General features: G+C 31.5%; 1 protein-coding gene across 1 annotated transcript; it reads left to right on the forward strand.

Annotated features, from left to right (window-relative positions):
- The first annotated feature begins 4,969 nt into the window (after window positions 1-4,969).
- On the forward strand, window positions 4,970-14,143 carry LOC135134386 (glucose dehydrogenase [FAD, quinone]-like). The gene is made up of 2 exons (XM_064063048.1): window positions 4,970-5,287; window positions 12,301-14,143. Exons 1-2 carry the CDS (start codon window positions 4,970-4,972, stop codon window positions 13,951-13,953), a joined length of 1,971 nt encoding a protein of 656 aa, XP_063919118.1. The 3' UTR covers window positions 13,954-14,143.

Raw genomic sequence — 14,143 nt, forward strand, 5'->3', positions numbered from 1 at the left:
ACATTACATGTACGCGTGTTGTTGACTATAAAAAGTTAGGTTATGTTGGAAACGGCTTCCCATTGAAGAGTGTGGGAAATTTAACAATTTTTTGTGGCAAAAGTAAGCATTTCTACAACATTTGAAGGTGAGGAACGTGTTCAGGGGGTGCTGTAGAAGAGTTGTGTGCAAACAGTTTGTGCGAAATCGTGAAGTGCCCTTTGTAAAATTTTACCTTTTTATATTATTATGACTATTCTTGATTGTGCATGATGATTGGTTAATTTAGGTGACAGTTATAATTCAAATCTTCGACTCTGACCGACTGAATTGTGACAAATGACATATGACAGTTGTCACATTGATTGACATTGGCAGCACAAAACACTAGTAACAGTGAGAACATCAACATCAACACATAAGACGGCTAGGCTTAAATTTCATTGGTTGATTCAGCGGCAGCAAAAAATTTTTGCAGCCTAAGCAGAAATTTTTTTTCCTGTCAAGGCAGTGAAGTGGGACTTTGTATTTATCAATTGAGGTATGCAATGACCCGTATTTCTGACGTTTGAAGAAAAATGTAATTTTCACTGTTCTGGAAATAAATATAAATTTCTGATTCCGCATATTAATCTTGTCTATACTTTTATAATAAAGCTGAAGCTGTTGTTTATTTGAACACGCTAATCTCAGAAACTACTGGTTCAAATTCAAAAAATCTTTTTGTGTTGGATAGTCCATGTATCGTATCTACATATAGGCTATATAAAATCACGCTACGATCATTAGGAGCGAAGTAGCAATGAAAAATTCGGAAAAACGGGAAAATTATTCCTCCTTTGACAGCTTCCGTTGCTTACGCTGCTTAAACGGTTAATGTTACGTAAAAATCATGTATGACGAAATTGTTCCCCTCTAAAAGTTCTAAAGAAAAGTCCGCGACAGCATATGTCTATCTTTTAAGGTCGACTCAGTATAACCTTTTTTATGGTAATGAAATTTGTTCTAAAATAATAATGCATTATGTATAAAATTCTCGCGTCACAATGTTTGTAACCGAACTTCTCCGAAATGGGTAAACCGATTTGTATGAAATTTTTTGTGTCTATTCGGTAGGTCTGACAATAGGTTGTAAACTATTTTTTAAACCCCTAAGTGATAAGGGTGGCCCACCCTAAAAAATTTTTGTCTATTTTTTTGGACAAAATTTTTTATTTTTATTTTTTTAAGAATTGGCATCAAAAAATACACATAACCCTAAATTGTCACCTTTCTACCACCAACCCCCATTTTTTAATCGTCTATATAATAAAAATCAATTGCTGTTCCTGTTAGTCTCGCTAAGACTCAAAAACGGCTTGACCGATTTGAAGAATTTTTTATATTACGGAGATGGTTTATAAATAAAAAAATAAGGAAAACTTAAAAGAACAGTTAAAAAATAAAAAAATTCTAAAAATTTTGCATGGGAATGGCCACTTCGAATTAATTTCAATAGTTGACGTTTCTGACGGACCTGTCGTCTAACTGACGTGTCATACAAAACTAATTCTTCCGTGCAATTGTGAAAAGTATATTGCATTTCAAATCGTTCTTTGTTTTTCGTAAAAAAAACGTCGTTTATTTTAAGAAAAGTCTTGGTTAAAGTGAATTTAATTACACATTGCGAAAGTTTCTTATTAATTTTGATCTGCCATTCTATTTACCTATATTCACTTTGTTGGTTTCGACAAAACCTCAAACTTTACCGTTATTCGAAGATTTAATTTGAAGTTTTCAATATTTTAAAATTCTCAAGACAAAATTTACAGATTTGATTGACTGTAAAAATAATTCTGTGTCGTTTTATGAAGTTCATTAAAATGCCGAGAAGACGACAACCTCACATAGGTCCACGAAGTCAATCAAATGTGCGACGAACTACCTCAGGTGCAAACCGCAATGATTTATTTCATGGGTAATTCGGATATGGAAGTTGATCAGCGTTGTGCTCATAATCAACATAATCAAACATTGAAGCGAGACATTGAGTGGTATGAATAAAACTGAGTATATATTCGAAGTACGAAGTACCTACTTCATTATTACTCTTATATACCTGAGCATCTACTCTATGTACTGAGTACCTACTGGGAAACATTGTATCTCTCCGAACACAAACTGAACATCTACGCGTTTTGTGAGCATTTAATCTAGAAATGAGCATCGGCGTGGCAAATAACTGAGCTGTCTGTAAAGTAGCTTAGAAAACCAGTAGGATCGTTGTAAGAGTGAATTTTAACTAAACATGGTGACTTTCATGAATGTGGAACGTCGTCAAAAGGTGCATTCAGTTTGAAAAACACATTAGGAGCAGGAATATCGAAAACTTTTCATGTAATTAACTTTTATTTATTCATAAATTGTGCAGTGCGTTTTTTCTAACACTGGCCATAGAGATTCCCATCTCAAGGTGTCTACCCCATACTAACTTATATTTTGGTAACTCGATTTTTGCCTTGATGGTTGAACACGGTCACTGTTGTCTTTTTTTGTTGTATCGAGATGCTACTTGAGCATCAACTGTTACTTACTGAAGTATTAGTATCATCTAGAAAAACTAGAAATATTTTGATTTGATATTCGAGTAGATACTTCGTATTTCGAGTATGAGCATCTACTGAGTTTTATTTATATCAACCATTGTCAAAAAATTGATCGAACGTTGTTTCGACAGAACTTCCTTCGCACCGAAAGTATAATGAAACATATTCAGCATTTTCGAGTTGAGTCTTTTCTTCACACAATTTTGTGATGACCTAATCAACATTTACTATCAACACGTTGATATACCACCTTGGATTGGTGCAGTGTAATACTAAAAATAACTGTATTGTATTCCCAAAATTATCTGCGAAAATCGAGTGAGCCATTCCATCAATTTTTTGGGGGGAATAAATAAATATTCTTAACAATTTACAGTGTAAAAGCAAATCTAAAAAAATATGAATGCAGTGATAAATTACGAAAATATACTGATGATATTTTCCACATTTTAGATAGGATTTATTCGGCAAAATCTTGAGATGACGTCTTCAAGTTTTTGGGCTTGATAAACAGATATATTTTGATTGAAAACCGACCATGTCAAACTTAACTTCAAAACGTCTGCAATATTTCAAAATTCAGTTTTGCAATTCTTGATTCAATCAATAAAATAAATTGACTCAGTGATTAATTTTTTTGAGACACCCCCTATAAGCAAAACTAAAAAATATGAATGGAATGATAAATCACAAGTATAGTCTCATCCTATTTTGGACATTTTAGATAGGATTCATTTGTCAAAATTTTGGGCTGACGTCATCAATTTTTTGGAGGGGATAAGTAAATATATTTTGAATAAAAATTTATTATGCTTATCATATGTTTAAAACATCTGCAAGATTTCAAAGCATTCGATTTTGCAGATTCAAAATTAAATTGTAGGTGAAACGGAGTTCACGGGGTCAGCTAGTCTCTAATATAAGCTATGCTTCTCTTGTTCAAATTATATCCGGATTTCTTATTTCATAGTTGGGGATGAATTGTACAAAAAATATTGATTTAGCTGATTACTTATATTATATCTTTTTATAATATACTGACTTTACAGTACTGAAAAAATGTATTATTTGCACATTACTGTAAGGTATTGGTGAAAAATGAAAGAGTAAAAATTGTCTGGATCGTTCCCTGGAGTCCTTAATTAATTTTTTGAAATTTTGAGAGTAAAATAGTGTAATATATAATACAAAACAGTATTTATCGTCGCACCAGAAACTAATTAAATAAATTTGTGCTAAAAAATAAACCCTAAGGTACACGTGGGTACTTCTGTGCTTTACATGTGAGAAAAAATTGTGTACATAACTTTACAATCTATAAAGTATAATATAAAGTATAATTTTGTGGATTTTAATCCGCATACTATGGACCCTCTGCATGAAGTTTTTTAATTTTTGAGGATACAACTGTTGAAAATTTCAGATATACCAACAATCCTATTAATCCGCTGTTTAAAAGTTCATAAAAAAAACTCCAGAATACAGTACGAATAACGACGTGAACTACATTTAAAAACATGTACCAGCCAGCGAACTATTTTAAGTGGTTTACCACAACGCAATATTAGTCTGTTTACTGAGAAATGCTTTAATTACAGCACCTAGTTTTCACTGAAATGGTAGAAACTTTTTCGACTTTTTTAACCAAATTAAAAGCGTAAAGTTGATAGTTAACCACTAAAAATTTGGTAATTTATGTAAGAAGGAAGTGAACAAAAGTATAGACAAGTTTTTTTATTTTATGTAAACAAAAACGTCAATATTTTCCGTGATTGGTTACGAATTTTAGAAAATTCGATACAGTCCGGAGAATTTTTGCAAGTGTTTTAATTTGTCAAAATTATGCAAAAACTATAACGAGATTCAACAAGTGCTGAAGCGGAACAATTTCCTGACTTGTCTCTGTACCGGATGCATTGATCGATCACGTTCTAATAGACTAGTCCGTATTAATTAATTTGTAAATAACACCAATAAAATATGCATTTGCTTCGTTTAATTATGGGCTGAAAAGAATTTTTATGAGATAGATAAATTGCACATTTTGTCCACCAACTTATGTGTGATTCCTTTCTAAATAATGTAAATCCTAGTGAGTGGTTTAGAGACTGATATGAACAGGCGTCAATTTTTCGGCACAGAATAAACTAATCACTCGTTTGGAGAAACCTTTACCTTTGTTCCAATTGCCAACCGAATAAGGCATTTGCATAAAGCCCGCCAAGTTAAACAAAGACTGTCGATTTATTTGAACTGAGTGAAACCGATTCGTGAAAGCACGTCTTGGAAGGGCGTGACAATACGGATTTTGGTGGAAAAAAAACTTTACACATACTATCTAAGGACATATTTTGTACACCTGCGGATCGTGGAGCGATTAGTTTAGTGTACGCATTAGTGGCAGCATGTCTTGGGTACCACAGAACTTAGCAGAAACATGTGCGGTGCAAACCACCATTACGACCTGCCAGCCACCAGCGTTTTTGTTCCTGCAACTCGTCACGCAATTATTTGGATATTCTTTAGATTCTCAGTATAGTTCCGGTCAAAGCGGCTATAATTTTGGCACAGGATATAATGAATATTTCGGTGGGACTAGCGATTATAACAGTGATGAACAGTATAATCAGCAAAATACCCAGGAATATGACTTTATCGTGGTGGGTGCAGGAAGTGCCGGATGCGTTTTAGCTAACCGTTTAACAGAAATACCTCAATGGAGGGTAAGTTACATCGAGTATTTAATTAATAATTCTAAGATAAGATGTTGGAATGAACTTAGCCTAACAAAAAAAAAAAAATACAGTTTGACGTTTTGGAAAATTTTTAATTTTATTGGAAAAATGACGCTAATTGCATTATGATACTTCCGGATATGTCAGATGAATATTATACAAGTAGACAAAAACATGCGAATAGATCATTCATTTTTCCGTAAATCTTAGGAACAAATTTATTTAAGTAAAGGAAACAATTTCCATATTAATTCGGTACTGGATGAACCTATACAGTTACCATTAAATATTTCCAGTTATTTTTTATTAGATATGCAACAGGAACATGAAGTTGTAAAAATAAAAATATGGACATGCATGTATTAAAAATTTATAAAAAAATGTAATTATAAAGTACTATATAATTATCTTTTTTATTAATTTTATTGTTTTGCATTATATTATTATTAATTTAATTCAAGGATATAAAATGAGGTAGATTTATTAACAGATGTCTCCTTTGTTTGAAAAATTGCTTCAGTGAATGTTGAAAAATAAAAACTGTAATGTTATAAACTTGATTCTTTAACTTTGAAAACAGTATAGTAAAAAAAAAGTGAAATGAAGTGAAAATATACCGGCAGTAAGAAAGTTTGTGTGCCCGACTAGGTGAAATTAAATTCTATTAAAATTTAAAATGAAATTTTGGCGAATGAAAAAGTGTTTCAATCGGTACAGTTCGCAGGAAGACTTTTTCTCAGGAAAAAAGAAAGACTGCTTAGAAACTAGATATTTACTTAATTTATATTTTATTGTCATTATAAACGATATATAAAGAGACAAAATACAAATCATTTAATACGAAAGGGTACAATGAGAAGAGAAAGCAAGAACACGTAGAAACTAAAAGTTTATCTAATTCTTAATACAAACGACCGTTAAGGAGAAACGATATTTTTATTTAATATGGAAGGATACGATGAGAAGAGGAAGTAACCATTCGTAGAAACTAAAAGTTTATCTTATTCTTGTTACAAACGACCCTTAACGAAACACAATATTTTGTCTCGTTAAGGGTCATTTGTAATAATAATTACGAATACGATGTGAAGAAACTGTAGTTTTCAATTTTCACCTTTTTGAAGAATTTAAATTAATTTAAAAAATCGGGAAATTTTATATATTAGATAATTCTTCCGTTTTATATTCACAATTCATTATTTTTTTATGCGAATAGATTATTGCCAGTATTCGTGATTACATAAGTGTTCCATTTCAATGGATGCTTATTAACACGAGGTAGGAAAGAATATCGTTTATATTGTTTTTATGGCTAGTATTTCTGGGACACTGGCTCCCATGACTTTATAAATTAATAACTACATGATATTACTTTTCAAGTAAGTATCACACTATTTTCTGCAATTCATGTTGTTCCTATTTACTCGCAGTTAGGAGGTGATAGTATTTACATCTTCATGTGAACGTTTCTGATTATTTTACAGTCTGTTAATATAATATTAATAAGTAATGGTATTCTCAATTACGCTGAATTATTATGTAATGCAAAAACAAGGTTATTTGCATTTTCTCTCTAATATCTAGTAGAAAAAAGGAATTCTTTAGTTAATTTGTGGAAAATAACTAATAATAAGGTTCAAAGTACTTCCGTACTTGTTTAGTTCCATGTAGAATCAGTGCTTTAAAAAAAATACAATTTCTGTTATCATGGGTGATTTAAAAGTAATAAGAATTACTTTCACTTACAATTTTAAGGGTTTCATGTTTACAAAGTAATGTATGAGAGGCAAGATTGTTACGCCAATATAAAAATTATGCCTTTAACTTTTCTCATTTAAAAATCAAATCTGGAAATTCCAACGAATAAAGCGGTAAGCATAGTCCATAAATTCTAGGAACTTATTTTAAAAACCTGTGTTTTTTCAATTTTATCAACGATTCTTTCTCTGATTCAGAAATACAATTTTTTTCTGAGATGTTCCCGAGAATGTTGCGTATCTAAATTGAGACTGCTAGTTCCATGTCTTCTTGTGATTCAATTTTTATCCACAGAGCAATAGTTTCTTTAAAAAAAGACATCAAATATTTATTAAATTTGAAACACAAGTCTTTCATAGCAAATTAGTAAACATGAAATGCTTTTACATGGTTTTTGATTTTTCAGCGATTTTTTACGAAGTGATCTGGAGTAAATTTTTATAAACTGAGCACATACAATTTTTACACAGATATTCAACATACATCGGTTTTGAACTCTAAACATCAACAAACGTAACTATTTCTAAGCATTCCCCTGCAGCCTTGCAAGTTTGCAAATTTATGTCGTCTGTCTGCTTTGAAACTTGATGTGAGTAACTAGATCGTCGTAACCATTAAAAGTTCTTTAACCAGCACTTTGTTCTAAAAACTAATTGAGATTTTGTGGTAGGTAAAGCGTAAAAACATTTTTAATTAAAATGATTTGTAAAATTAGGAAAAACTTCCTGTTAAAAAATACATTGGTTCTGCATGACACATACTAGTGTCGGTCTCTGGCCTGAACTCAAAGTTGAAGGTTTTATTATGAATCAGTCAAATTTCTTTAATAGCAAACACTTCTATTTATTTAAGTACCTATATTATACAGTAGAACATTTGTTACAAAATGATAACAAGGTCCCTAAATTTTAACGCTTTTACCAGTTCACTGGTCTCAAACAAAATTTTACTAATATTTTATGTGAAAAAGATTTGTCACTTTTTTGTATGCTATAGTCTTTAAACCCCATAATAAATATTTTAAGAGTTATTGCTGTTATTACTGTCATAAAAAGCAAAATTCAGAAGTTATATTCTAACTACTCGATTGTTTTAATAAATGATTATAAATTTATATGTTCAACTAAAAGTGTGTGCACGTGCTGATTTTAATTTTAGAAGTGCACTTACAAGCTGTGAAATGTATATGGATAGTTACATTAAATTCAAAGTAACTATAAATTTAGTAAACCTAGAGTAATTTATAGAAATAAATTAAAAATTAAAGAGCTATTAAACATTTAATGACGCATGAGGTTTAATTTCGAGAATTCGATTTGTGGAATTTAATTACATGACCAACTAACCGCATGATTAAGTTAGTAACACTTTTATCTTTCGGGTCACAGGGTTTAAGTACAGTTTTTGGTAGACAATATGTTCTGATTTCAAACCTGGGTACTAAATTTTAAATAATTTTTTATGAAACAGATATTCTTTTATATTTCACAATTGTCTGCACAGTATGTATTGCTTTATGGATCTCTTTATTTTGATGATTGCCTCAACAACAGTTTATTTATTTCCTTGAAATTTGCTGACAACATAATCTTAAACAATACAACTTTAAGGTATCAACTAGTTGTTGTGTATAAATTGAGAACTGGGCGGTTTGGCGGAAAAATTGTCTGTAGACCTTCCCTTTGAATAACTTTACTACCAATAGAAGTGGCAGTCGGTGCTGCAGTTTACTGCTGTGTACTTTGGATTTTATAAATTAATGGCCTTAAATTAACGCACCGTTTGTAATCCACTAATGGAAATAAAAATATGTCAAGTAGTGACTAAATATGCTATGAACATTTTAATTAGTAATTTTTAGAACACTTTAAAAATTATTTTCAAAACTTTTTAGCAAATCATACTTAAATTCGCTGCAAACTCAATTGAATGACAATCGTATAGAACAGGAAAATAGATTTTCTCTAACAAAATGGTAACAATAAAGCAAAGCCTTCGGTAATCTTTTACGGACACGTGGTAAATTATGACCTTTAAAAGACAACAATAAAATTATGCAATTCCGCAAAAATAGAATTTTTCTAGTGTAAAATTTTCATTGAATGAGTTTTTTAATAAAATTAAACTTTATACTATATTATAATTATTCTCATGTGACAGATGTAATGTCTCTGGTTAAAATTCCATCTAGAACCTCAAGTAGGTATCTTCCTCATTAAAGTTTCACAAAGGCGATTATGAACCAACCGTATCGTTCGTTTTTACTTTTAAATCATTATCCTTTGAACGCAGTCCATTATATCACAGTCACGTTTTTACAGATGAGAGCTTTTTCACCAGTTTATTTATTTTTAATATCCTACTTAGAAAATATTGGTAAGAAATTATAATAAGGGTAGCCCAGAAAAAATAGAAACAAGATAGTTGTTACGATTCGAATTTAGTGAAACTGAATAGGACCATTTAAAGGTGGCTTGTGCAATGTGCCTTTTAAAAATTAAAATGGAGTTTGACAAATTAGTGACGTATTTACTATTGCTAAAAATATGGCAGTACTTAACTGCAGTTAGTCTTCGTGTCGTATTATTGGTAATTTTGATTAAATCGGTTTAGTTTTGGGTTTAAGCACTCAACAGTTTTATTTAATGAACATTTTATTGTTGTAATTCTAACTGTAAGATGAACCAGTTAGAAGTGCAGATTATGTGTGCAAACAATATTCAATTATTATGCAAACAGCTTTGTTGCTTTGACATTCCAGGTGTATTTTAAATATCTATACCAGCTTATAATAACAATAGTTTATTTACTATATTCAACAACACACTCTCTGCATCAATGATTTATTATAGTGTTGTTCTGCTTCTCTGCATTTGAACTGAACTGGAATGACAAGTCAGTTAAACCGTGACTCATTTGTCTGCGAACGAGACCTCTACCTTGCATTTTCTTTTTTATCCAGTTTGTAATGTTTTGCTTTTCGTTATTGACATTAAACTCTTTCAATGGTAATATTATTATTGCCAGCGTTGTACGTGCTCTAAAATTAGAATAATTACTACCTCTTTGAATATTAAACAATAATTATATGCAATACTAAAAAGCTGCAGAGGCTGAACATTGCTTTCTTCTCTCTAAACTGAAAATTCTGTACGAACGTCCAAATTATTTAATTATTTCAAGAAAAACATCGGTTTTCACTACTTCACGCTAAAAACAATGGATTTTACAGAATTTCAATGTCCTTATCTGTTCTCAAAATATTAAGCCTTGATAGTGTCAAAAACGACCTGATCAACGCGATATAGTTCGGGTTTTAGAGTTTAGAAAAATGTTAGAATTTTTAACTAATTAGTAAGTTAATATTTCCATACTTTAGTTACAACCTCTGTATAAAAATTTTAATAAAAATTGAAAATGAATTTTAAGATGTGTTTAATTAAAATTCCTTATAAACGTTCCCATAATGTGCAAAAGAGGAGTGCTTTAGGTGCAATAAAGCAATTTTATTAAAATTAATTTTTCCTTTGTGTTCATAGTTACCAATTTTGCCATCTTAATTACCAGAATAGGCTCACGTGCTGTTCATCGTGGTGACATAATCACAATTTCTGGGTACAAAATTCATTAATTACAGTAAAAACGATTTACTACTTACTTACTATTAATAACACTCTCACTTTTCTGTCATCTAATTAAAAATGTTGTGAGTGAAAAGAGGTGCATGAGAGTAGTTCTTACAAATACACAATACAGATAAAAAGTTATTTAACAATGGAGTACTTATTTTCCGGATTTTGTGGTTTCGATGCAATTGAATTCTGAAAGATTATAGTGAAAAATATATGCAAGCCTGAAATTTTGCAAGTAACCTTTGAAATTACGCACAAGGCGAAACTGTCTCAAGGATAGTTTTATTTTAGATAAATGTTATTTGACAAATATTCCATAAAATACAAAAAAGTGATGTCAGTGATGCAAAGTCATTTTTTAGTATACACGACCAGATCCATTTTTGTTATAATAATTTTGTTCCACTTCTGTAATTTTAATAACAATATCTCTAAAAATTATGTAGCACTTTTTTTTTTTGTTACCACTATGCGTACAAATAGGAAAATTTATTTAAGTTTGATTCAATGTTACCTATATTGTTCGCACAGTGTTTAAGTCAAGGTTAAGTTTTACTTGTTCTCAGTCGTCAACGGATCTAAACATTTTTTTGTAACGTTAAAGCTAGTTTAAACTGAACCAAGTAATGAAACTATAGTGTTGCATTATAACCACACGCGAAGTCTTGATTCATTCATTGATTACATGGTAAATTAATGGAATTTCTATTGAAGTTAAAAAGATTTTTTATATGTACTGAAACAGGAAGAGTGGAAAATTTAAGATGGAAAATTTGAGAGAACATAATGGTTGCGGAGTTAAGTCTATGGATATACGGTACATTAAGTTTAACCGTGAAGGACCACGTAATTTTACATTTTAACTAAATTATTTCGTTTTACGGATGTCGAACTGCGCTGTATCTATTGTAACCTTATTAAAATTTATGACATAAAACTTCAACTTTGAACAGAAAGAGAAATCAATAGATACGATATTACCGAAAAAAACTACAATGTATACGTTATTATCCTTAATAAATGTATTAGAGTGATAATAACAAAGGCAAAGAGGATGATGATAATGATAAAAAATCTTGCCTGAATGCCTGTTATTTTCGGGTTTGTAGTGGATCTTATAATAATAATATTAATAATAATAAAATTATTATGATTCAGACTTATTAATTATAAAAATGTGCAGGAGTTATTCCACATTTTTTGTGATTTCCTACTTTTTTAAAAAGTTTTACTGAAATAATAAATAATGTAGAAAGTGTAGGTTTCCGATCTCTTGTACGCCATCCGAAAATCGACTTTATATTTAATAGCAATACATAATTTAACTAAAAAATCGTATGATTCCATGCAAAATTTTACAATAATTGGACGAAGAACGACAGAAAAGTACACATAACCACAGCAATTAGATATTTCCTGTCAATTTTTTTTACATATAAACTAAGATTTAACGATGCGTCATACGGCTCGTACAGTAAAACTTATTCAAAGAGATGTTTGTATTCCAAACTTACTTTAGGATTTACGGTACAGTGGGAATGTTTTCTATAAAGTCTGGGAAAACAAACGTTGCAGCAACACACAAACTTATTTGTTATTATTATGTTACAGGTTTTGTTACTTGAAGCTGGCGATGAAGAACCTGAAGCGGCCGATGTTCCGTCATTTGCTCCACTGTTACAACGTTCTAACATTGACTGGGGTTTCATGACGCAACCTAATCCTTATAGTTGCCTTGCAAGACAAAATGGTCAGTGTGCTTGGGCTAGAGGAAAAGTTATGGGTGGATCATCGACTATTAACTACATGATTTACCTACGAGGAAATCCCAGAGATTATGATGAATGGGCGGAATACGGTAATCCCGGCTGGTCATATCAAGATGTACTTCCTTACTTTATAAAATCTGAAGACAACCACGATGTGCCGAACGTAGCACCTAATGTTCATGGAACAGGAGGATATTTAAGTGTTGAACGATTTCAGTACCGGGATCAAAATGTAATTGCAATGTTAAAGGCTTTGGAAGAAGCAGGATTGCCAATTTATGACCAAAATTCAGGCCATCAAATTGGTGCTAGCATATTACAAACTACCTCAAGGAATGGAAAAAGGGAAAGCACAAATGTGGCTTTTATTAGACCTATAAGAAACAAACGAAAAAATCTGGTCATTGAAACCAACGCTTATGCTACTAGAGTACTCATAAATCCTGAAACCAAAGTTGCTTATGGTGTGGAATATGTGAAAAATGGAAAAATCGTTCAAGCTATGGCTAGGAAAGAAGTTATTGTTTCATGTGGAACCATATTGTCACCGAAGATACTGATGTTAAGTGGAGTGGGTCCCGCTCATCACTTGCAAAATTTCGGAATTCAGGTTCTCAAAGACCTCCCAGTAGGGTACAATTTGATGGATCATCCCACTCTCGATAATGTACTGTTCCAAATATCAAATCAAACCTCAACATTGGCAACTCCTGAAGAGGAAGCTCAAGATGCAATTTATTACAGAGAAGAACAGGCCGGGCCTTTGTCATCAACAGGTCCTCTTCAGTTAAATGCATTTGTTCAAACCAAATATGAAATTGAGCCTGAGCGTCCTGATATACAGTATTCTATTGACTGTGGTAATGTCCAAGATATAGTAACCGATCCGATTTTAGCTTCCACCGCAAAAGTAACTCCGTTAGCATATTATGACTGCTTTATCATAAGATCCATTTTACTGAACGAAATAAGTCGAGGGGTTATTAAACTCAATAACACGGATCCCGTCTTCGGTTACCCTATAATTTATGCAAATACTTTCTCGCAACAAATTGACGTGGCAAAAATGGTTGAAGGAATCAAACAATCTTTAAACTTGCTAAAAACACCAGCTTTGCAAAAACTCGGCGTCCGTTTAGTAACAACTCCAATGCCTGCTTGTAACCAATTTACATTTGGCACAGATGAATACTGGGCCTGTCTGGTGCGTTCTTACACTGGTACTATGTACCACTATTCTGGTACTTGTAAGATGGGACCAAAACGCGATCCTACAGCAGTGGTAGATCCACAATTAAGAGTGTATGGCATTAAAAATTTGAGAGTCATCGATGCATCAATTATGCCTAGGATTGTTAGGGGTAATACAAACGGACCCACTATGATGATTGCAGAAAAAGGAAGTGATTTTATTAAGGCAACTTGGTTAAAAAAGAAACTTCAGCTTGGGTTAAGCTTTAAAGACATGATAAGAAATTTGTTTTTTAATAAGTAACTTGAATAGGGTTTCCTTTAAGTACTAACAATGCCATAAGCTCAATGATTTTTTCTAGTGTTTTTGTCAATATCGGTAGAAAGTTTGATTAAAATGGCGTACTTATGGTTAGCTATGTACCTGTTTATATTTATTGTACTATAAGCAACCGAGAAGTGAGTCAGAAATAATAATAATACTAATAACATTA

The sequence above is a fragment of the Zophobas morio genome, unplaced genomic scaffold, assembly GCF_036711695.1.
Source record: "Zophobas morio isolate AGI-343-1 ecotype UQ-CSIRO unplaced genomic scaffold, CSIRO_AGI_Zmor_V1 ptg000023l, whole genome shotgun sequence".
Classification (NCBI taxonomy): domain Eukaryota; kingdom Metazoa; phylum Arthropoda; class Insecta; order Coleoptera; family Tenebrionidae; genus Zophobas; species Zophobas morio.

What these genes read in the sequence shown, in the direction of transcription:
- LOC135134386 (XM_064063048.1), top strand. Translation starts at nt 4,970, where the DNA reads ATGTCTTGGGTACCACAGAACTTAGCAGAAACATGTGCGGTGCAAACC. An exon ending in CAGAAATACCTCAATGGAGG is followed by an intron (nt 5,288 to 12,300) that starts GTAAGTTACATC and finishes ATTATGTTACAG; the next exon opens with GTTTTGTTACTTGAAGCTGG.